At 38.3% G+C, this 24,857-nt stretch overlaps 1 protein-coding gene across 1 annotated transcript in view; it reads right to left on the reverse strand.

The window, feature by feature from the left end:
* ZNF521 (zinc finger protein 521) overlaps positions 1 to 24,857 on the reverse strand; it is a 237,542-nt gene that overhangs the window by 98,919 nt on the left and 113,766 nt on the right. The window contains exon 3 of the mRNA XM_077778165.1: positions 17,309 to 17,393. Within this exon, the coding sequence (XP_077634291.1) occupies positions 17,309 to 17,393 (85 nt within the window). The remainder of the gene's footprint in view (positions 1 to 17,308; positions 17,394 to 24,857) is intronic.

A 24,857-nucleotide genomic window follows, 5' to 3' on the forward strand; every position in this document is an offset into this window, starting at 1 on the left:
CTGCATTATTCCCTGCATAGTCTCCTTATCATGGATTCACGTATAGACACCTGCAGAAAGAGGCTTCTAGAAATGTTCAGGTTTTCCAAGCCACTTTCCATTTCTGACAAGAATTAGACAACACGTGTGCAATTAGGATATGTCTATGGCACAGGCATTTTTATACACCGTGGTGTGCCTGATTCTGGACTCTAAATATCATTCAGAGCAAAGGTATTGTGATTTAAGTCTATTGACTCACCTTTAAGAAAGACATAAACAGAATCACTTGCTACTGTGAAGGACTGTGAGCATTGCACATTACTACTTAAGGAAAACCATGTCCTACTCTCATGTCCATTTACAGTGAACTGACCCCACAATTGTCATTGCCCGTTTCTCACAATTTCCAAAGAATTCTGAAGCAGACATATACTCAGCTCTTCAAAAAGTTTGATTTAAGGAGGTAGAAAAGAATAACCGAGCTAAAGCCTTACTTACTGCTTTGAATGGAGATATCAAATTTGATCTAAACCAAGGATACGTTTTGTTGCCTAGAAAATGGCGCCAGGATCAGGTTTTGGATACAATGATAGCAAAGGAATCACTAAGAATAACTCCGCGCAGACTCTCCAAATGAACAACCTGTGGCTGTGGGGAGAGGTTACTATTGCAGCCCTGCGAGTGAGGTAGAGAAGGGCAGAAAGTGTGGGTTTGCCTCCTTCTATGCATACCAGCCCTAGATGCCAGGACCCAGTTGCTCGAGCCTCAATTTCCTCCTCTGTCAAAGGAGAATGATAACAATCTCATATCACAGCCCCAAAAGCAAATGACCGATATCTATTCACGTGTAATATTTCAGCGTGCTCAAAACACGTTTGCTCAAGGTGGGTTCTTACCAAAACCAAGCAAACCTAGCCCCTTTGAAATGTATCCCTTATGACATCTACTCCCATGCACGATCACTTCTCAATCCACTCCCAGTAGGGAATAGGAACTAGGCTTGAGATAGCGCCACACAGCATTTTACAAACCAGTCGGTGGTGGTGGTGGTTGTGATGTGTGTGTGTTTTAAATTTAGAAAAAAATTACGTTTCATGTACAGGACTGTCTTGGAATTTTGAGTGTACAAGTTTGTTATTCTGAGCCATTTGATTAAATTTAACCACAGGAAACTCTTCCAAGTCCTAATGAAGCAGCAATTACATCTAAAAAGGGAGTCAAGCCAAAAAACATCCTTTTCCAATATCTCTTTTCAAACATCAGACTCCAATATAAGCTCCCTGGTTTTTATTTCATTTTTACACCCTCTCTCTAAGCTGCTGGAAACATGTTAAACACAAGACAGGGAGTGGTGCTCCAGTTACCGTCTGCTAGAAAAGGTTGGCAGAGAGTCCACGTCTACACAGACCTGTGTACATGAGAACACACACATACAACCACTTAACTACACGAGAAACCTACAAAAATGTCTTTCAAAGAATCCTGGCCACTAACAAATTGGGAAACCATCATTACTGAGAAAAGATCTGAATTAGAATTCAGAAACCAGGAGTATATTTTAAGACCTCTAAAATGAATGTACTTTAAATTTTAGTCTATAGGGTGCCTGGGTGGCTCAGTCGGTTAAGCAGCCAACTCTGGCTTAGGTCACGATCTCGCAGTTCCTGAGTTTGAGCCCCATGTCAGGCTCTGTGCTGGTGGCTTGGAGCCTGGAGCCTGCTTCAGATTTTGTGTCTCCTTCTCTCTGCCCTTCCCCTGCTCACGCTCTGTCTCTCTGTCTCTCAAAAATGAATAAACATTTTAAAAAATTAAAAAAATAAATTTCAGTTTATAAAATAAGATGTGATAGTTCAAGAGATAGGTTAGGTAAAGCAGACTCTAAAGAAGTTCAAATTGCCTTTCCGTTTGGAAATGAGAGTGCTTTTCTGTCTTTTTTTTTTTTTTTTTTTTTTTTTTTTTTTTTGCCTCTAAACCAACCTGTAACACTTGGAAGACTGTGAGTTTTACCTGACAGAACATGTGCTCACAGTTTTATTGAATGTATCATTACTAAGATAAATTAAACTGTGTCAGTAAGTAAAGGAGTTATATTTGTCTAAAACAGTCTGGACACAGAACACAATCTTATACTATTTCCAGGTTTTCAACACTGCATTTATCCCATGCGATGGTGTACTTCAGCATAATAAAGCAGCAAGCTAGGATGCAGGAGACACAGAAATAACGTCAAAAGCAATTCTTCACATTTGGATCTCACCACATCAAGCACAAATAGTGAACTTAAACATGAAAATGCAATTTGCTCCTTCTAAAGTATACATTTTTATCTCTTGCAAACACACACACACACACACACACACTTTCATTTCCAATGCCTCAAGGTAAAGAGGATGGCATCTATCTCAAGTGCAGAGAATGGCTGAAGGATTGAGAAGCGAACTTTTCATAATTCTTCCTTTGGAGAGGATGTGGAGTTATGAGCTACTCAAAATTCATCAAGATTATTAAGTTTACATCCTCACAGAAGATGTGCACCACTATATCTCTCAACTATGCTGTCAGCATTACAGCCCAAGACTATTGAGAATGGGCCTCTGGTTCAAGACATTCATCCTTTGTGGAATTGGTGGACGACGGCATAAAATAAATAAAACTTATGTCCCATTCAACAACAACAACAACACACACACGCACACGCACGCACACGCGCACACACATCAAACAACAAAATAAAACCCAAACTGCTTTCACTGGAGTAAACCTGTGATATCTGCACTGAATTCAGGATACTCCTTCTATCAACATTCCTCCATGTAAGTGACTGTAACAGGTAAGGAAGTTCCTATTTCAGCAAGTTTACTCCAGATTATCAACTTGTGCATTTGTGCCTGCTGGGCTATTTGAATGATGAGTTGGCCCCCCAGAGCCCTCTGCTCTGACCGACTCAGCACCCACAGCAGTGACCCCTCACAATGAGGAAGCTCCTAGACACAGTAAGCTTTCCTGCTTGATGAATTCCAATCTTACAGCTCATCTAAACAGAGCCTATGGGCTTCATGGTTTCCCTTCTTTTTCTTCATGTAGGTCTACGGGAAGTTATGAAACATATTTTTCTAGCCCTCCCAGGGGCAAGGTCAGGGTCACAGCTTGACCTCAAAAACGGAGCAGTCCTGCAAATTCAGACAGCCTGGTAGAACTGAGTGTTAGTGTTCTCTGCCTGGGCCTAACACAAACTACACCATGCCGCACGGAGCAATGTCACTCACGGGAAATGACAAGCAATGGATCAGTGGGAGAAAAATAACGGAAGTTAATCACCTCAAAACATCCCAGGCACATGGCTCCTTTTCAACAAGCTGCCAACCTCAGGTGAGGGCACGATGTTCTTACGAAACTAACCACTTAGAATTTATAAGGGAGCCACCCAACCGGACAGTTTGGTCAGATTAAGTTCTAGAATTCTGGACACACCCAGAGATTCTCACTCCCACCACGTCAATATTCCCCCAGGGAATGATTTTAAGCAAACATACAAAAATATCTATCCACGCACAAGATAGATGTCTTAGATGTATGAGGAATGACCCCAGGAAAAGCGTCGGCTCATGTGAAAGGCTGTCACAGACTAATTAAGGACACCGCTGCCAAAAGGGGAAGGTTGACCCTGCAGTCTTATTTACACAATTTCCAGCCAGAGGGCTGTGAAGTGGAGCCCCAGTGGGGACATTTCTATCTGAAACCCAAGGGCGCCCGCATTAAGGAAATGGGTGTAAATGAATTCCTTTGCCCAATGATAGAAGTAAGACACCAAGACTGTACTTCAATTATCTGAGTATGGACTAGTACGCGGCGACCTCGTGGATTCTACACAGTGCTACACACTTCCTTCTTACTTGTTTATTATTGTTGTTATTACTGGTATTTGGCTATGCCTTCAGTTAGAGGGCCATTTTGAGGCAAGAACAATAAGCTCTTTAGACAGAAGGTAGTGATTCAAAAATTGCAAAACTTCAGCTTTCAAAAATAGCCTAAGTGACCTCTTGCAGTACTCGGACCACTCCGCAGCAAGCAGGAGGCAACCCCTGTGAAGAGCGAATTCTGGCAAAGTTCTCTCTTCACAGATGATGCACAGCTTAAGCTATAATGAGTTTTTGGGTTACAAATGCTGAACGCATTAATATTCCTTGATGATAATTATCACAGTATAAGCACCTTTCCCAATGTGAGTAGCATAAAGCAACTGAAGCAGCATTTTTACTACATTTGAAACAAGCTGGAAAATGGGATTTTCTACTCTTGTAACCTGAGGTCAACATACATCAAACACTGCATATTAAACACACCTATATATGAACCCTGTCTCACTCTCCTTCTCTCCTGCTTCATGTATACCTAAAGCTCTCTCCTTTATCCACCCTTTATCATGAAATTCTTGATATTAACCTTTATGTGATATACGTCGTTTCAAAATGAAATGTTATCCACCCCCGCCCCCATCGTATGATTCCTATGTTTCTTCTTATGAGAATACAAATAGCAAATAAGATCAGTAAGCCGTGCTTCACAGATGAGATGTGTCTCTGTGCAGTTTGAATGAATACTGTGGTCACTGGCTGCATATAAAACAGGATGAAAATTAGAATCAAGCAAATAGGCTCCTGGAAGAGCCAACCACATTACATACAAATCTGGACAAACTACCAGCCTTTATCTTTACACCTTCAAAACTACTAACACTAGTGAGCACTGAAAGATTTAAATGTGAATTCTGCCCCACCCACATGTTGACCGTAAGTAACAATGTCAGCATCGCATTCATTCACAGGCAGTACTTCTGCATGAGGATCCCAGAAACCAATTTTCGTTCCAGATTAAAAGGGCACTTATTGTGATTTAGATAATAACAATGAGAACTCTAACCTAATAAGAAAGAATGATAAAGATGGTACATCTGCATCATATCATTGTGTACAACCATATCCATTATTCAGTATTTGCCACAACATACCCCAAAAAGATGCCAAATATATTTAACTTGCTAACCCCAACTGGATTTGATAATATGCTCCGAGTGGAGTATAAGCTGATTTGCCCTCATCTCTTTTTCTTTTCCTTCTATTCAGTGAAAAAGAGCAAATGTTATAATAAAGCTCAACTGATGCTAGGGCGGCTTAAAATAATCACCATGTAAGAGCTGCCCTTTTTTTTTTTTCTTTTAATGTACTATAATGCCATTTTCAGTATTCTGTGTAAACAACCCCAAGAGCACTTTGACTTAACAATGACAAGATGCAAGCCAGTTTGAACCCTTAATTCAAAGAACCTGAAATGACTTCGGTGCTTGTAGGTGTGAATCTGCTGAACTCATTCACTCCCTGCTACCCCAGACTTCATTTAGAAAATATGCCATGCTACAACCACTTCTCTAACATCACTTTTACTTATGTACTGCAAAAATGTCTTCAAATCCCATCTGAATAGATGGCAGGGTTACGAGGGAACCTTTACTAAATATTTAACAGCACTATCGGCTTATTAAATACTATAATGCGAGAGCCGTGAAAGGATGATATACAGCGCTCGCCTTGTTTTAAGGCGATGCGGGTGCTCATTTTGAACCCTCTGCAAACCCATTCATCAGTAGAACTGATGCATTTTAAAAAGTCCTCATTTGCTAGCAGATAAATATGGTTAGAGAACCTTTATAGTGTAGAAATGCCTAGAAACCTATTTGGTTTTACTGGGCAAAATTTGCTTTACTCTGGCTGGGAAAAAAAAATAACTCACAAACATTTAAAAGGTCACTCTGAAATGATATGCAAGAGCTGAAGGAACACAGTTTGAAATAAAACGAGGATGTGTTTTTGTCTACGGGAATCTACATATACCACAACAAGGCCAAGTAGGGTTACAGGCAGCTGATAGGGCACACGTATTCATCAAATCTGGAAACAGTGTCTCAAATACCCATCATATAATGATATCACCCATTGAGACTGTTGCTTTTGACCATGACATTGCTGGCAGCTGACTTCGTTTGCAATTATTCATAGGTGTTCTTTTGGGGAAAAAAAAGGGAGAGGTGTTAACATAATTTTTACATATACTATATAAAGAAATATGTAACTAAAACTATATTTTTTTTTAAAAAGTTAATCAGAACATGTTTAGCCTGTTCTGGTGGGTAGAAAGTAAGAATTCTCTCTGAGATAGTTCTACTCACAAAGAGATATATTATAGTCTAATTTAAAGAACCTCCCTTTCCACTGGAGCTTTGCAGAGTGAACGTCATCCTGTCAACACGGTGCCAATGATTATCTGTCCTTCCAGGTTCTCAGTGGAAACTCTTGCTTTTGAAAATGTCTTGCAGTGACTTACTAAATTCAGACTATTTCAATTAGTATTACTGCACATTAAAAATTAATTGCATTACTGAGTGGATTAAGGCTTAAATTTCAGTTCTACAGTATGTGCACCAGAAATGACAGCTAGAAATCAATGCTCTCTGGCCCGCAATCGGAAGTGTGTACGGTCAAATAGCGCGGGACTGGCGTCACTGGCCAAGCAGTTTTAAAAGACTTGATAGTTCAATTGAAGGTGTGTCAGGTCTAATTCTAGATTTTAGTTTGAATGCTGCACAGGAGCCCAGACTTAGGAACAGAGAAACAGAACAACAGCTGCACTAACAATTTGGAAAAACAAATGGACACAGGTACTAAAATTATGACAATACAAAGATTAACAGTCACCCAAAATTCACATATAATTATCCCAAAACTAAAGCCTTGCTCGTATTTCTGTTCAGTAAGAGCAGAGGATCGCTTACTTAAATCTACACTGTTTCTGATTACTTATTGGGGAACAATAGTTGGTTGGGGGGCAGGAAATAAGCTATTTTTGCAAAGAGATGTTACTAATCTATAAAATATTCATAATGACTCCAGTCTGTGTTTTAAGGAAGTCAAAGAAGACACAGCAAATACAAATCTTTCCCTTAAACAGTAATCCTCTCTAAGTCCCCGGTGTAAATTATTAAACCTCTGTGGGGGAAGGGACAAATCGGTTGATCATCCCGACTATATATTTATAACACCTCCACGAGATGTTTGAAAAGAAATGGGTCACTTTTATTCGCAGGAAATTTGTTCTTCTAAGAAGACGAAGATGAAGAACATTACAAATGAAGTCAACAGAGTAAAGTGGCACCAATAGAGACCCACAAGGCCCCCAGGATATCTGAGTTTGGAACTGAATGGTGATTGGTATGCGCCTGAGAGAAAAAAAATGATGCCTGCAATGTTCCTTAAGATCCCCTCTGTGGTACACTCGCGACCAACAGCAAGTTCGGCAGCAAGAGAGTAAAGAAGATGGGAAGTAATAATAACAATAAAAAGAATAATCTGGTGCAAATGGACCCCAAGGTGTACTAGTCATCCCCATGCAACAATCGCCCTTCATTGCAATTTACTGATGTTGCTTCATTACAATAAAGCATATAAAGGGGTAATGTACAAAGTGCACTCTTTAAAGCGACGTGTTTTTGCAGCAGCACACACCACCCTTGCAGGCACTGGCTAGGGGAGCCACGTCAGACTGTTTGAAAGTGAAATGACCCGCACAAAAATGAAAGAGAGGCACAACATGTACACATCGTAGTGATAAATTTCAGGGGAAGCGGATTAAAAGGTAGCAGGGAAAAGTGTTTCCTGAGTGAAGTAGTACAGGCAATTCAAATGAATCTGAATTAAAACGTCCTTTGAAAAGGTAACAACTCGTGGTGTTGTGAAAAGGAAAAGATAAAGAATACGATGTTTCCTGTTCGAAAAGATAAACTGTCTCTCTGTTCCTTATTCTGACCCTCCATAAAATGAACTTAGACAGTGTTTGGAGGTGAACTGCACCTTCAGGTTCCCATTATTAAAAGAGAAAATAGTTTTCTGGGTGTTGCCTGCTATAGGTGCAAGTCTTACTTTTCACCCAGTGCCCATAAGATGCTGAAGCAACGCATTAAGGGGAAGAAAGAGATTCTTTCCCCACCAAGGATCATTGAGTATGCCATTGGTTAATTCTTGCTCTGTGCTCCTCATTAGCATTACTCTCCAGTTTCTGGTTATCATATCCGAAATATTAAGACATAATAACTATGAAGGTGCAGATAATTGGATATTAACCAGAACATACTTGACTGGGCAGGAGGTAGGGCCCTGCTTAAACTAATCCTGAAATATATTAATCACCAATTAATGAAAGGGTTTCAAATTCATTTTCTATTATAGAACACCTCCGAGTATCTAAGCTTTTTCTAACAAAATGACTTGGAATAACAGGGTAGAAATAAGGAATATGACCATCTGATGATGTCTCACATTAATTCTTTACAGCCTGTTGTCAGGTATTCATGAAATCTATAGTTAAAACCTTGATTACATTTACAAAGTCCGAAGGGAGCAGAGGGGATGCTTTTCAGTGTTCAGTGGCCTTGGTTTAAATCCCAAATTTATCCCTTTAAGTGGCAGAGCGATAGCTAAACATTTCAGCAGAGAGCTGTCACAATATTATCTGGGTCTTTCAGCCCAGACAGCCCTCTAGACCTCCAACCTAACAACAGATATACTCCTAAAATACAAAACCAATTAATGGGAGCCAGAGAAGTCCAGCCAAGGTGTGCTTTGTGCACAGTAAACAGTAAGTAGTAGGGAGGTGATGAATATATTAACAGATGAAAACCTTAACTCTATGATGGTTGCAAAGTCATCACGACTTAGATGGAAATAAAATCATGTCAAGACAAGAAAAAGGAAACAGGGGCAGAAACAGTTAGAGAAGGAAAGCCACGTTTCTATACAATCCATGTGGCTGTGAGATGGAGTCTGACATACCACAGATGTTCTATTAGTCCGGCCATAAAAGCCCCTACTAAGCTCCCTGGAAAAGCCTCTGCGCGTACTCAGTGAGTTAAGAGAAATTGCAACAAATGCCGTTCATCTTCCAAAGGGGGGAAAAATCGCTAAGTACATTACTCTCACAAAACGATTCTAATATCTTTTCATACTCGAAAGGTGTAGCTCCCAGATACTCCGGAAAAGCCTTACATTTTTATGCCGGAGAAAACAACGTTTAGATGAATGGAGTATAAGCAAGGGATGGGAATGACACAAATTCCTCTGTTTTTTCCTGACTTTATTCACTTAATTTGATGAAGACGGCAAGAAAACTCCCGTTCTCTCAGGGATTTTGTTTTTTTAATTCTGTTGTTTACTGACTTTAATTTTAATAATTCTTAAATAAGCACTCACAGCGGATGAACTAAGATACGCAGGCAAGTAGGCCCTTTTATCAACAATTTTGCCATAGAAATACACAAACACTTCAATGGCTCTTCATTAGCAAACAAATCAACAAGTGATATTTTAATGCATGACTTTATTCCGTCTCTGTGGGGACTGTAGTTGAGAGTGTGATGTACAGTACAGAGAAAGGAATCGTCAGCCAGTGTCCCAGGGCTCTCTCCATTGAGGACTTCGAAGCCTCTGCTTAAAGAGTGCATTTAATTGACTGATAGACAGTAGCTTCTTTGTTCACAGAAGACAGCGAAGTAATGGCAGCTTGAAAATCGTACCATCTACAGGGTCTCCTGAGACCAGTAACAGGGGGATATGTGTCAGGAATAAATAAATAATCTAATTATTAAGCCACTTCCTGTCAAGTTAACTCCAATTTGTTGGCTTTTGAAGGCAACAAAACGAGGCATTTTTCCTCATTATGCTTCTCTTTTTATACCAGTGGTAATCACAGGCGGATTAAAGGGTGCCTGATTGGTTTTTTTGTCAAGGAACTGAGAAGCAGCCAACAGTACAGAAAAACAGAGTTGGGTTTAGAAGAAATTTCATGCTTGTCTCCTTTCCAGCTCCCTAGCAGCCCACACGGCCGCCCCATACAGAGCCACCAGCTGTACAGCAAATGTGAACCCCTCCGACTGAGGCCTACCGGGCCACAGGCGCCGTCCTGAGAGCCGTGAGATACCTTGCAGTCTTGGCAGGTAGCTACTGCTGTCATAGGCATAATTCTAAAGGTGACCTACGAAACCCCATCAGCTCGCCGAATGCAACAATATGAGCAGCTGAAGTTCGACACCCACTCTCCATATTGGCTCCCTTTCTTTTGTTTACTGCTTTTCATGGTCCTGAAACTAGGAAATAATCTATGGGGATGGGTCAGCAGAGGCCTTTTCTTTTCGTGAGTCGCAGTGATTCTGCGGAAACAGGTCACGATGCATATGTGCACATGGGCACATGTGGGGGGGGGCAGGGATCTATCTTTTCGGAGCTGTTGCGGGTGACTTTCGGTGCCCTCCATTCAGAAATGTTTCACAAACTTCATTCAGAAACAGAGACCCGCATTCGATAATAAATAGCAAGCAGTGAGTGAAAACCGGATTCACTTGTGGTGTTTTCTCCAGCAAGTCGAAGGTGAGGCCTGAACCAGAGCCAGAGGTCCCACCAATGCGCCTCAGGCCTAGAACTACCCATCTGGCACAGACTCTTCCCAGCCCCTCTGTACGGAACTTAGGAAGGAAGGCTGGAATCCAGTAATTCTGCTGGAGAACAACATTCTTCTGAGGTCTCTTTAAGGGCGGTGTGTTCTCCAAAGTCACGAGAAAAGGAATCTTCAACCTGCCTGTGGACTCCGTCAGAACCCTCAGTCCCAAAGACAGTTAACGTCACAAGAAACAGCCATGAGGTTTTCTTAGGGGCTTGTAAGTTAGAAACTCCACTAACTACTGAAAGGTTTTTTTTCATTTTTTTATTTTATTTTTTTCTTTTTTTACTCTTGTAAATCCAAGCTGTGAGGCGCAAGCTAAAACACAAGATAAGAATAAACATCCCGATTTGTCTTTTAATAGCTTAACACTGAAATTTCAAGATGGGCTCAGAGATTTTCTTTAAAATTTGCTAAGAAATAAGAATCCACTCTGTCTCTCAAAAAGAAATAAATGTTAAATTTTTTTTTTTTTAAAGGGGCACCTGGGTGGTTCACTTGGTTAGGCGTCCGACTTCAGCTCAGGTCATGATCTCACGGTCAGTGGGTTTGAGCTCCTCACCGGGCTCTGTGGTGACAGCTCGGAGCCTGCAGCCTGCTTCAGATTCTGTGTCTCCCTCTCTCTCTGATCCTCCCCCCACTCGCGCTCTGTCTCTCAAAAATGAATAAACATTAAAAAAAGTTTTTAAAAAGAATCCAAATAATTCAGATGAGCTCTTAAAAACTATGTCACTCCATAAAGATGTGTGTGTGTGTGTGTGTGTGTTTAAGTCTTTTGTTTTTTCTTTTCTTTAAATGGTCTTCGTTTTTAGGAAGACTTTTCGAGGAAGGCGTCTTGATAAGTTCCTGTGGCCCCACTTTGCACTCAGTCAACAGTGTAGCTATGTTCTATCTATGCCTGCATATGTCCTTTCTGAATATGTCTTGAATTTTTGTTAAATTGCGCAGATAATTAAACCCTCTTCATACTCACAGTCTGCTTCATTGGTACCATGAATTCTGTTTTCGGTTACTGTCTGCAAATTCCCTCTCTGAACAATTTCATACTAAGCAATAACACTTCATTTTACGTAAGTTTTATCTGATGTCCCCATACAGAGCTGCCAGCTGTCCAGCAAATGTGTGGTTCTCAAACTGAGGCCCTACCAGGCCACGGGCTCCATCCTGAGATCTATAAGGCACCTTGCTGTCATTGGCAAGCTTTCCCTGCTATCACTGTGACCATCACTCCGCACTGCACACAACTTAAAATCATCTGATTATTAGAATTTGTGGCCCACACTCCATTTTACCCTTTATTTAATCTATCCCCAGATCACACATTTGTTTAAATGTTTTGGCTGGTTTACAAATCATGAAGCCATCTGCACAGTAGGTGTGACACCATTTTTTAGACAAAAGTTACGTTACAAACAAAGATAAAGTCATTGGAAATGCTTTGATGTTTGTTATTCTGCCTGGTTCACTTGGACCGACTCTAAGAAATAAATAGAATTATCTGTGTAAATCGATGAACATCTATGAAAAACAACACCCAGCAGAACGCGGACCTTGCCCCATTACCTACGTTAATATCATGACAGCTGAGGAGAGATGACCTGGCCCACTTCTCATCTCTCCTGTACAGATGGCTATTAAAGAGAAAGTATCCCTTTTGTATGGTCCATGTAGAAACCCTTTATGGGCTTTTCAAATAAGCCAGCATTGCCCACATGAGGGTAGCTTTCTGTTACCATTAAACTGCCCAGATTTCATCTTTTTTAATCCAGCTCTTGATGAAATAAACCAGTATTTCATCATATTTAACACCAACTGCCTGTTTCTTAATTCCCTGAGTGTTGTAAGCAATCAAATGATGACTTAGGATTCAATAGTCTTCTTGTTTATAATTAATGCAAACTCTAAACGACCTAATGACTTTGAGTTTCTGAGAATAGTGCAGATACACACGCGTGCACACACACACACATATATACACACACACATAGATGCATTATGGTAGATTCATTTCTATTCATTAAAAAAAAAAAAGGCCAATGAAAGCTAAGAATTTAAAGGGCAACACGGCCCTTTATCTTCCTATGCAGAGATTCTTATCTTTGGATATTTCCCCTTAAGACATAAAATCCAAAACCACTATAGACCTCAAACTATTGGTTTTAGTCTATTATAAAGCACTCAAGCTGAAGTGTTTCAGAAGTGATACTGAATGTCACAAAACTATAATGAAGATTAGTCACATAGCGCACCATCCACCAAAGAAATGGAAGGAAAAGAATGCCATTTGTGACCTTGGGCATCAAACGAATTGCTGAACATATGAATGTCACTTGCCACAAAACAGACTAAAAATTCACCACGGTGTACAAACAAAACTGATTTATGCGTTCTTTCTGGCTGGACATCAGTGATGTATATCGCATGTAACGTAACACATAGGGTATATATCTTCCCACATGCACTGGAGAAGACTTGAATCTTTTCATGCCCTTTTAAAAACTGTAACTATAAAACACTGAGTATTCGAGATTTGAAGAAAAATAGTCAATAGCTTTCCACCAGTGTTTTCCTATCAGCTGTCATTTATAGTTCCACATCTGAGTTTTGCTTTTCTAAAAGATAAATACTGTTCCTTTCCCTAAATGCTCTAAGCATCCCCTTTGACCCATCTGTAACATGTTTATTAGTGGCCATTTGTGGATTTCCTTTTTTTTTCACAAAACAAGGTGTTCTGCCACCTTAGATGCAAATTTCACCTGAATTCTGATCAGATGAAAACTCCAAAACAAACAAACAAACAAACAAATACCTAACTCATTAAATCATCATTTCTAAGTCAATGGTTAAAAAAATAACTCTTAGGTAAATGGTTAACACCATCCCCTTCATATTCTCCATCTGAGAACTTTGAAAGGGAGGGCTGGAAATGGCCACAGCTCTGTCCTGACCACTTGTCCTCCAAAGTCCACGAGTGTAGCAATCAATTCCAAGGATAATGGTATTTCTCCCCTTTGATCATTTCTTTGTCAAGCTGACTGGCCTTCGATGGTGAGTGTGCTGCTGGTTGTCTACCACCAGCCGCTCGCAATTTGCTCACTATGTTTCATGAGACAGTTGTTTGGGGCTGTTTGGAACACATTTGTCTCTTTGGGGATTTATGCATTAGTAGCAATGCCAACCTCCGTAGTGATCGAAATTTCTTTCTAACTAAAATAGATAATTAGAGACTGGTAATTATTGGTCAAGAATTATCAGAGTGAAAAAATTAAGCTTCTCATAAATAGTTCTTGGCAATGTCATCTCTTTATATTATCACATGCCTAACAGCCCTTTATTCAGAGGACTTACAAATTTACTCTACTGCTGTTGAGCCTCATAATTTTATATGAGGCCATTCCTTTGCTGGGTTAAACACATTTAAATTCCCTGGTTTCGTCGCTATCTGTGCTAATCCATACCAAATAATAATAATAACAGAAATCTCAAAGAGGAAAATAACAATAAATATTTACTATGCTGATAGGGACAGGGTGGGGGGGGGGAATTAAAAGACCTAATACACAATGGCTTCTTTCTGTATTCTTAGGTCAAAAGCCAACGTAAACTATGTGAAAGGAACAAAGGAAGACAAGAGAAAATTCTCATCTGTGCAGACTTGAAAAGCGGGAAATCTTTTCCCCAGGAAAGCTGTTAAAATGTTTTGTAGCTCTTTTTGTGTGTGTGTATAAAGAAGAAAAGAAACCCCTAAATAGTCACTGGTCTGATTTCTTACTGAAACTGTGTCAAAATGTAGTGGAGAGTGAGGTTTTCTTTTTTTCCTTAATAGACATAAGTCAAACCCCTGATGCCTTCTTATTGAGTAATTATTTCTGCTACCCACACCATGTGTCCACACCTAGCTGCAAAACGGCCCTTAAGCAGAACGTCTCTATTATGTACCTGGTAGAGACATTGATGGTTTTCCTGTTGCAAATATCCCTGGCCAATAGCCCGAAACCAGCGCATCCAGAAAGAAGCATGGAGTTGTCTGACATTGAAATTGCATTAAACACGTGTGCTACGGAGGAGCAGATGCAAATGACATGGTTAAAGGAGGAATTTAAAGTTACACCTCACTGGGTCATCTGAAGACCTTTTTCTCCACCAGGTGACATAATCCTTCCTCTAGACTGATTGAAATGTAGGACAAAATCTGCAAAAACGCTATATACCCTCTTAACAAAAAGAGTAAGAGGCTTTTCAGAGAGCTTCTAATCCCTCTTCCCTGCTAAATGTCTAGTTGAGATTATTTTTTGATTAGACAAAAAACATACACAGACACACAACCTAAAAATACCTACCCTCAATGGAGGTATTTTAGCCAACAAAATAATGCTGCCTGCCTCATCTGAAAGACTAAGTATCACACTGGGATTTTAAAAAAGGATATCTAAGCCTTTGTGACATACTCCCATTATGCCTTCTCTTTCTGTAGATATTAACAACACGACTGGAGTTTAAGGACTTGGATGCATGGTCAACAGATAAAACAATTAAACGGATACTATTCATTTGTTTAGGTCTCAAGTGCAAGAGAATTACATATTTTATTATTAAAAATAGCGTGAATATTAAATAACTAGGCCCTCTGTGGAAAGGAACAGAATTTGCTTCACTGATGGAAGGTGAATTGTTCAATGCTCAGATCCCAAGAGGAAGTGAGTGTCATATTAATCCACCATAAGGTAGAGGGAGAAAGCCCTGGGAATGCACTAATGATGCAAGGAATGCAAGAGAAATACAAAAGGAAAGGTATAAAGCAATTTAAAAAAGAAGGACCAGGACAAACCAATGAATGTTACAGCCAAATGATACTAAGATTGGAAAATCAAAAAAGTCCTCTCATTGCTCAACCTTCAATTCAGACTCAGTATATGCAAAAGAACATTAGTCTTATGGTGAAAAATATATTTGATCTGTTCCTCGGGGTCCTGGGATAAAGAACAAAATCCAGAACCAAAATAAGTTTATGAACAATGACACGAATACAGAAGCATAACCTATAACATTTTGCTAAGTTTTCCATTAGGTGCAAATTCCAGGAAACATTTTCACTGAAGCCCACGTAAAACTGTGGCATGAGGCAGAATCATGAATGAGTGCCATCAATAAACTCTACTCAAGAAATACAGACATGGAAAATATTAGCATTTATCATGGCAAGAAGAATTCATTCTTTCTAACCCATGCACTCCCCCCACCCAATAGAGGGCAGTTTTAAAAGTTTCTAAAGATATTTTTTTGAAATCCAAAATAGAAAAAAATTGCAAGGAAACACATTATTTAAATTTCTCTTACGTGTTGTCATTACCCGCTTAACACTCGGTAAAGCTGTCACCGTTATTTTACCACCTTTGAGGATATATTTGATGTATAAGAAAATCACTAATAATATTAGCATTTAAATCTGGAAAATACAGAGATACATCGATTGATATTTTAGCTGCTCTGTGTTACGTTCCATTTTGCACAATTACGCACTTAGTCTTTAATAAGCAATAATCCTCCTAAAGACCCATCATTTGAAAACTATAAAGCAAATCCTATTGAAAAACTATTAATCAATTTTCTAACACACTTTAGACTGTATCTTCATTAATTTCTACAAGAACATTAGGAGTTCCGCTGTGATCAGTAAAGATAGTTGGAGCAACCCTTCCATGGGGCACTCTTAGCATGCTTTTGATGAAGTGTATAAGATAACTTGTTTACCCCTGAAAACAAGTTCAGAGTCTAGAATGCTGAGTTTTCTTTCCTGTCGTAGAGTTTTGTAATAGGAGAGCATGAGGTTAATTGGACTTTTTAGTATTATATCACAATTATTTATGGCATTATAAAATACCGTCAAATGAGGATAAAATAAAAAAACTCTCACAGTATAAAAACACAAATGAGTAACAAAAATAGCATAAAGTAATAACAACTGTCATTTTACTAGTAGAAAAAGATCTGGTTGATAAAGTTTAATTGGCTGGTAAAACTCTTAGTGTTATTACTAAGTGCTTATCAAATTAAAAAACATAGGAGGTAACCCCATAGGAATTAAGGGATAATGGGACAATATGAGTAACTGAAAAAATTATCCTTTTAGTTCCAGCCTATGTAATAAGTGCAAAATTCCTACAAACACTGGCCGAGAGTGACTTCAGTGATCTTTACCCGAACCCTTTTAGAAAGATCTAAGTACAATTTGGTGGGGAATAAAAAAGGATTACTGACTTCTTTACATGATCTTTATGATCGTGATTATTTCTGGGCTGTTGAAACCATACATATAAAACTATCTTATGGCAATTTAAATTATTTATGTTTCCCTATCACAAAAACTCACCACTTTAGATTTTGATACAAAGATGCTTAAGCAACACACAGCAGTGCCATTATCGTAATAACTTCTGAAATTAAAACCTGTCTAAAACTCTATGGAAAGCTAACATCCAGTTCATTAACCATTCCTGTTAGTTTTCAATAATGCAAAAATGATTAGAAGTTTAATTTGTTAATCACCTGTGTTTTGACTGGCAGGAGATATATAATCCTCTGCAGAAGTCTAAACTAGCCCTTGCAGAAAATAAAATGTGCTAATGTCTTATCCGGCCTAATAATAGTAATAAAAATCAATCATGCCTAGGTAAAACATTGATGGCTGAACAATTAATTCATCTTTAACTCTGTTTAATTATATAGGCACTGATATACACAAGTAGGAGAAAAAGCTATCTGTAATAAGGTTTAGAGTGTCACTCACCAATCATGTGATTTGCAACATGAACCTGAATATCCCATTCATTGTAGAAAACCATCTGACACTTGATGCACTGATAGGTCTTCTTCTGAGAAAACAAGTATAAACAGAATTACTTAGACACATGCACTTTTCATTGTTTTCTTAAAAAAAAAAAAAAGCCCAACCCAACTCACAATAGTTTTTTTTTTGAGATGGTGGTCTGGCTACCGGGGGTCTGCTTGGGCAAAGTTCCATGAATTCCTTACTAAGACCTTGTGGTCTGATCCCAACACTATACTTACAGTTGCAAACAGTTTTGAAGAGATGAAGGGCACGTAATTATGGCATAATATACTTTTAAAGATTCCTAAACTCAAAAACCAAAGTTAGTATTAAAGAAAAAACATAGCTGTAACACATGGCTGGGTTTCAGAAACCGAGGTCTTCATAGATCAGGCACAATTTCATTCTGACCAAAATGGCTGTGATGTTACTTCTAGACATCCCTTAGTGAAATGGAAGGTAAGATACATGGAATCTAGCTAGGAGATTCAGCAATTACTATTTTTAGCTGCAATTTAGTGTGAAATTTAGATGTTTCAGAAGCTGCTAAATACTAGCATTTAAATACATATTTTCTTCTATAAAGGAATCATGCCATAAGGAACATTTTAACATGGTTTTATCATTGTACGCAACAGTTCTGGGAAGTACAGAGAGCAGGATTTATTAATTCTTGTATCTTAAACAAAGAAACTGAGGTCCCGGGAAGTATAAAAAGTTGCCTGATGTCAGAGTGCCCTACAGCTGAGACAAGAAATCAGCCCTCTTGATTCTAAATGCTAGACTGTCCAATAAAAGCAGCCTTTATGACTTCACATCCTCAGCACTGTGTCCCCTATATGGCTCAGTACATATTAGATGAACTCAGTAAATAAAGTATTGGTTACGTTTTCCAGAACACAGTTACATAAATTCCTTTATGATGAAACTTGATATTTACAATTAAAAACCATCTTGGAAAACAAAATAAATGCCTGTGAAATAATCCATTTTGAAATCTCCCCAATGTGAGAAAATGACATTTGTAAAATCACATCAATGGCAGTTTGTTACGGCATTCTTAGAGAATTATCATTTCATCCGCAGTCACACAAACTTGTTTAACTAACAGTAGCAGTAAAAAATATCAGTCTGTAAGTTATCATTAATTTTAAAGAACTCAACAAAGTCAAGGTTAGGCACAAAAATGTAGCACCATTTCATCAGCAATTAAAATGACAAATGCCACTAATGTACCATCATCTTGATTACTGCCACTTAGCATAGTATTGTCTTGTGCAACACAGGATAGTAGAATTCCTTGTAAAACACAGAAGTGCAGGCATATTTCCAATGGAAGGTTTCTAAATAATCTAACAGGCTTTGTACGTTAGGCATATTGTGAATTGAGTGTGCTGAATCTAAATCTAACACGGAGTTGAAAAACCCTGACAATCACCAACGAAGATTTACTGCGCTGAGCTGTTTACAAGATGCTTTTGATGGTGACATATAGAGCAACATGTGTGGCGTAAATAACATCATTCCCTTTTTTAACAATATTTCCCTTTAGAACTAGTTAGAAAATATTTCTTACTCCCAGATGACCTACATTATATATTGTTTATTAGCATACTTCTAGCATTATTCCTGATATGTGACCTTGCTGAAAAACAAAGAAACATAAACTTAATGGCTAGTCTTTTCTCTTGTTAGCACAGTAAAACATACAATATGTCGAAAACTGTCTCCAAAAATGATGACTGATGAATATGTTGGTGGAATATACTAGGACATTTTTTTACTCCTGGCCTAATAATAAAGAATAAAATCACTTGACAAGCCAAAATAATAAAATACCAACACTTACTACTACCTTCAAAATGAACTGACATATTTGGAGATCTATGTACGTTAAGTTTTCTTTTATCATTGAAGGAAAATGCTTTTGTCACTGTTGATAATTCAAACACTAATTCTACACTTAAGACAGTGTCTAAAATGTTATGGTCTATTCTTATTAACAAAGTCATATTCTTATCTATATCTATATCTATATATATATATATAAGCTCCTAAATGTAGGGCTGAATGAAGTTAAGAATTTTATGTCATCAAAGACAATGTACTATGATCTTAAAATGATGTAGTCGGAACTTCGCCTCACCACACAGCCCACACTTCCCAAATACAAAGCAGTGATACACAAATTGAGATGTATTAAGGTTTTCTTTTTTAAAGCCATGATATAAAATTCATTTTTACTCTCTATTTCTTTTAAAAGAAGAAATTCTAAATGACTTTTAAAGCATCTTTATTATAATTATATGCTCTTAACAAAATGTGTGAGTGACCCCTGCCCACCCGTACAGCATCTGTAAGTAAAGCGATTATACCCTCTGAACAGTGCTGGTTGCCTGGGAGGGCTCCTTTCCTTGTAGGTAAATCTACTCCAGCTCCGTACAGCTGAGTTTATAAAGGACCTCTTCCTAATTCTAGACTCGTATCTGCTTTACTGCTACTTTTGTTCATTTGTCCTAATTCTATGCTCTGGAGCTGGAAAGCAGAGGTTGGATCCCTTGTCTAATATGACAATTACATTAACCTTTTCTCAGACTGAGAACAGAGGGATGCTATAGGAAACACTCTGAACAATTTTCATCATCCTGGTTACCCTCTTCCGGGTCAACCTTTTAAGAAAAAGAACACCAAATGAAGCGTGATATTCTAGGGGTCTCCTCACCCTTAAGGAGTACAGGAGGACTGTCACCCCTCCCCTTGGGACAATCACTTCCATTTATATAGAAGACAACAACAAAAAAAAGTCAAGTGAGATCATTTCTTCTAAAAGCAGACAACTGTAGAAACAGAACTTCCATTGTTTGGGCCCCAGATTGGCCTTTATCAACGCTTGTCAATTTACTTGAAATGCTAATTTAGTACAATTTTTAAAAGAGACTTTTTTTCATTAGCCTTTTTTAATGTGCTACTTGGGAGTGGGGTTGTCATTTCCTGATTGTTCTCTTTTGTTTTCTGATACTGATAGATGTAATTATCAAGGATACAACTTTTTCCCAGCACCTCATTATTTTTGATTGATTTTGAGAACAATTTAAATGTGCCTTTTTGACATTCTTGTTTTCAGTTATACTCTGGTTAAGGTACTCAGAGACTTTCAGAAAAGAGCATCTCATAAATTAAAAAAAATGATTAAGGATCTTTAATAACGTATACTTTAAAAAAAGTATTCTGATTAACCACCCCTTCTCATTCAAATTAGGACTTGGGCTTCACATTGAGCCTCACCAAATAAAAAATTATATATACTTTGCAGGTATAAATTGCTTTGATTTTTTTAAAACAAACCACTAACTATAAAAAAATCATTGAGTTCACAGTAACCTTCAAAAACAGAAACGAAGGGGCGCCTGGGTGGCTTAGTCGGTTAAGCGTCCGACTTTCGCTTAGGTCATGATCTCACGGTTTGTGGGTTCGAGCCCCGCGTCGGGCTCTGTGCTGACTGCCAGCTCAGAGCCTGGAGCCTGTTTCAGTCTGTGACTCTTTCTCTCTGACCCTCCCCTGCTCACGCTGTCTCTCTCTCTCTCCTGGAAATAAATAAAACATTAAAAAAAAAAACAGAAACGGAAAAAAACATTTCAGTTGCCACCATCGGAGGTGACTATTCCATAAATCTCTTATTCTGCAAATTAGTAATTAAAGGCACAGAAGCACTACGCGCTTTTTAGGAGGAAATGTAGTTCGTGCCTATTTGATGAGGAAAAGCTCTTTATGAAGGACCCACAGTAGAAGGGATGACAGAATTAGCAATTCAGCATTTTGCAAGGCCAAATGAAGTAGCCCAGGTAGTCATGGATGCTAAAAGTATGAAGAGAAAGGTTATTCTGGAGATACTCAAGTTTTATGCTTTAACAACTACAAAGAGAAAGATGCACCTTCACAGTAGATTTATCTGTTGGTAATCACCGCAGCCAGACTATTTAGTGTAATATGACTACTAACAAAGTATCCTGGCATTATGTGTCTCTTGATGTGATGCAGTATGGTGTATGCTACATGCTAATAGAGTGCTCTCATCTAAAATGTATACCTGAATCTAATCAAGCCTTTAGATAAACAGTCCAGTGTTCAGGAAATGCAGGGACAGATGAATAAGCAATACTGTGAGAAAGAGAGAGAGAGAGAGAGTATACAAATCCGAAACACTCTTCAAAACACATCAAAAATATTCTTGGCCTGTTATCTTCAAAGAGCCAATGTCATACAGAGGGAAAACACAGGTGGAGAGATTGTTCTCAGAGGAAAGAGACTAAAAAGACAACTAATAAAAGTAGTGTGTGTGTGTAAATGTAATGTGTGGATTCTGATTTGGGGAGAAAACAGCTACAAAAAGGCTTTTGAAAAAATAGGGGAAATCTAATTATCAGCTGGTTATAAATGATACTGAGGAATTACTACTGTTAACTTTCCTAGGTGTGACAATGGTATATGGCTATGCAGTCAAACATCCTTTTTGTGTGGATATTTAGGGGTGACATGGCATGATGTTTACAATTTACCTTCAAATACTCAGGAAAAAATATACAGTCACATATAGATAAAGCAAATGTGGTTAAATGTTAACAGTTATTAAATCTAGTTATATACTTAAATATTTTCGTAATAAAAAGTAGAAATAAATGGTTAGAAGAACTCATAATATGTCATATTTTAAAACACTAAACAAACACGGCCTTGATTAAATCCATATCCCTGGTTCATTTTATATTCCCACACTTGGTGTGCACCAAAAATTATTTGTGCTTAGTTGTTATAAGTTTGCAAATATTTTTTGTATTTTGTTGTGAGGGCTTTTTTCTGTTTACTTTTTATAACCCTAATGTATAAATTCTAAAAGGTCAAACACCATAGCTTACATTCATTTCTATAATAAAGAAATAATAGTTTCCTATAATTGTCTGCAAATTCTATAAAGAGTTCATATGCATAAAATTTACTTGCAACAAATCTATAAGAGTTGACAAAGGAGGGATCATTATCCTCATTTACAGATTAAGTAAGTGACTTGTCCTAATTCATTCAGATACTGTAACTAAGGCCAGTATTCTACGCTGCCTCCCTACTGAGTTTTAACACAGTTTATACTCTGATCATTGGCAGGTAAAATTGCAGTTGTACTGTAGGTAGATTTTTTTAAAATTTTATTTTTATTTATTTTTTTTATTTCTAGGAGAGAGAGAGAGAGAAAGAGAGACAGCGTGAGCAGGGGAGGGTCAGAGAGAGAGGGAGTCACAGACTGAAACAGGCTCCAGGCTCTGAGCTGGCAGTCAGCACAGAGCCCGACGCGGGGCTCGAACTCACGAACTGCGAGATCATGACCTAAGCGAAAGTCGGACGCTTAACCGACTAAGCCACCCAGGCGCCCCGTGTAGGTAGATTTTGAAAGAAGGTTTTCTTTACATTTGTGTAGTGTTTTGGTCTTTGACAATGCCAGGGACGGTCCGTGGGTGAGGACATTGTGACCAAAATCCACAGGGTAGAACTCACTTTCCAAAGTCCCTTACACGACTTCAAGATTTTCTCTTTCCTCTCAGTTTCCTGAGATTTTATTGCCATGGTCTTAACCATATATTTTTGTTTATTAATCCTGCTCGACACTAAAAGAACAATTTCCATCTGACAGCTCATGTATGTCTCCAATCCTGAAAATCTCCAGCTATCTTTCTTCAGTTTCCACATGGCTTTCACACACCCTCCATTCGCTTCTACTGGAACTCCTATGAGACATATTGGATGGAGCCTCTGGATTTCTACTCTACGTATCTTAACCATTTTTCATGCATATTTTAAAAGTCAGTTCGTCCTCTGTTTTGTCCTAGGTGATTCTCTGTACTCTTACAAACCATGAATTCTCTCCTCACTTGTCTCCAGTCTAGAGTGTATCCTATCTACCAAAACTTTTATTTCAATGGCTATTTTTCAAGTCTAACATTTCTAATTTTATTTATTTTTTCTAACATTTCTAATTTTAAACACAAGTGCTCCTACTTTGTTTATACTTGGATTTGCTTCCTAATTTCTCACTATTTTTAGGATAAATCATACTTCATTTATCTTTCTGAGCTTCTAAACATAGTTATTTCAAAGTCTTTGTCAGACTGTTCCACATAATTAATTTCTTCTGGAGTGGAATCTTGGCATCATAACAGCCGGGGTATTCTTTTGCTTGTTTGTTTGTGGGTTTTATTTTTGTGTTTTGTGTTTTGCTGCTTTACTAGCATTAGATTCATTCACATATTTTGGAATCTTGGTTTGAAGCCCATTTGTAGTGGAAGCTTTTTTTCTATGTGCTCATTCCTCCACTTCTAGTAGTTTTGCCTTTGTTTCTATCAGGCCATCCCAGACTCCTGGATCAGACTGGGTCTCATAAGGGCTTTCCTGTGTGTCTGAGGTGCTACAGGGATACCGAAGATATTGTTAGTTGAATCACAGAGCCAGCTTCTGGCTAATTCAGTTTTAAGTCATAAAAGTGTATCTTTCTTCCTATCACTTTAACTCTCCAGCTGAAAAGCCCTAATACTAGGTATTTGATCAACAACAGAATTAGTTCCAGTTTCCTATTGTAAGCAATGGAATTTCTCCCCTGTCCTGCGCTAAGTAGCACATTTAGTTTTGTCCCACAGAGATTACATATCGTTACCACTTGCTCTGAAGTAGAATCCAGTGGAATCCTGGCTTCAGTCCTACCCACTTTTAAAGTTTGCTTTCTGGATCTCAAGGATGGAGAATTGTTTTGAACCTGACTATGTCTATTTGGTTGTCTTATACTTTATCCATCATCATTATATGTTTGGAGCATGAAAGCATGATGTTACAGAGACATTTCCCAAGGATGTCCCATGGCCCGCAGCCCCTTCTGCTTCACCGGTTCCAAATTTGGGCCAAACTTCCTTGGCTGTCAAGGAAGCGTCAGTCTCTGACACACACAGGACCTCCTGAAATCAGGATGCTGTTTACAGCTTCCATGATGCTATAAAATATCCATACCAAACATACGCAGCAGTCTTAGTAGGAAAGCAACTTTGGAATCTTCTTTTTGCAATCAGTTGCTATTTAAGTGGCTTCATCATTTAGCTGGGTGACAAATCATTTAATGACCCTGAGTCTTAGTATCCTTCCCTGTAAATTAAAACTAATAAAACTTACATCTTAAGAGTTGATGTGAGAAGCAAGTGGGAACTATCCAAAAGTGCTTAGTACCGTGCTTACCACGTAGCCTGCCTGCATTAAACTGTAACTACCTTTATTACTCTTTACTTGACAGGTCATTATGGAGACAGAATGGAATCCTATATAAACTGTCTGACCCAACACAGTTGCTTGTCAAAGATTAATTCTCACTCTTTTATGTGGACTTTGAGACCATATCAAAATTTCTCTAAACTAGAACCCACTAATTTCAATCTTATCACAATTAATGAAGGCTAAATGGGTGTTTATTAAATAAAGG

Source organism: Crocuta crocuta, unplaced genomic scaffold (assembly GCF_008692635.1).
Source record: "Crocuta crocuta isolate KB4526 unplaced genomic scaffold, BGI_CrCroc_1.0 scaffold26, whole genome shotgun sequence".
In the NCBI taxonomy this organism is placed as follows: Eukaryota; Metazoa; Chordata; class Mammalia; order Carnivora; family Hyaenidae; genus Crocuta; species Crocuta crocuta.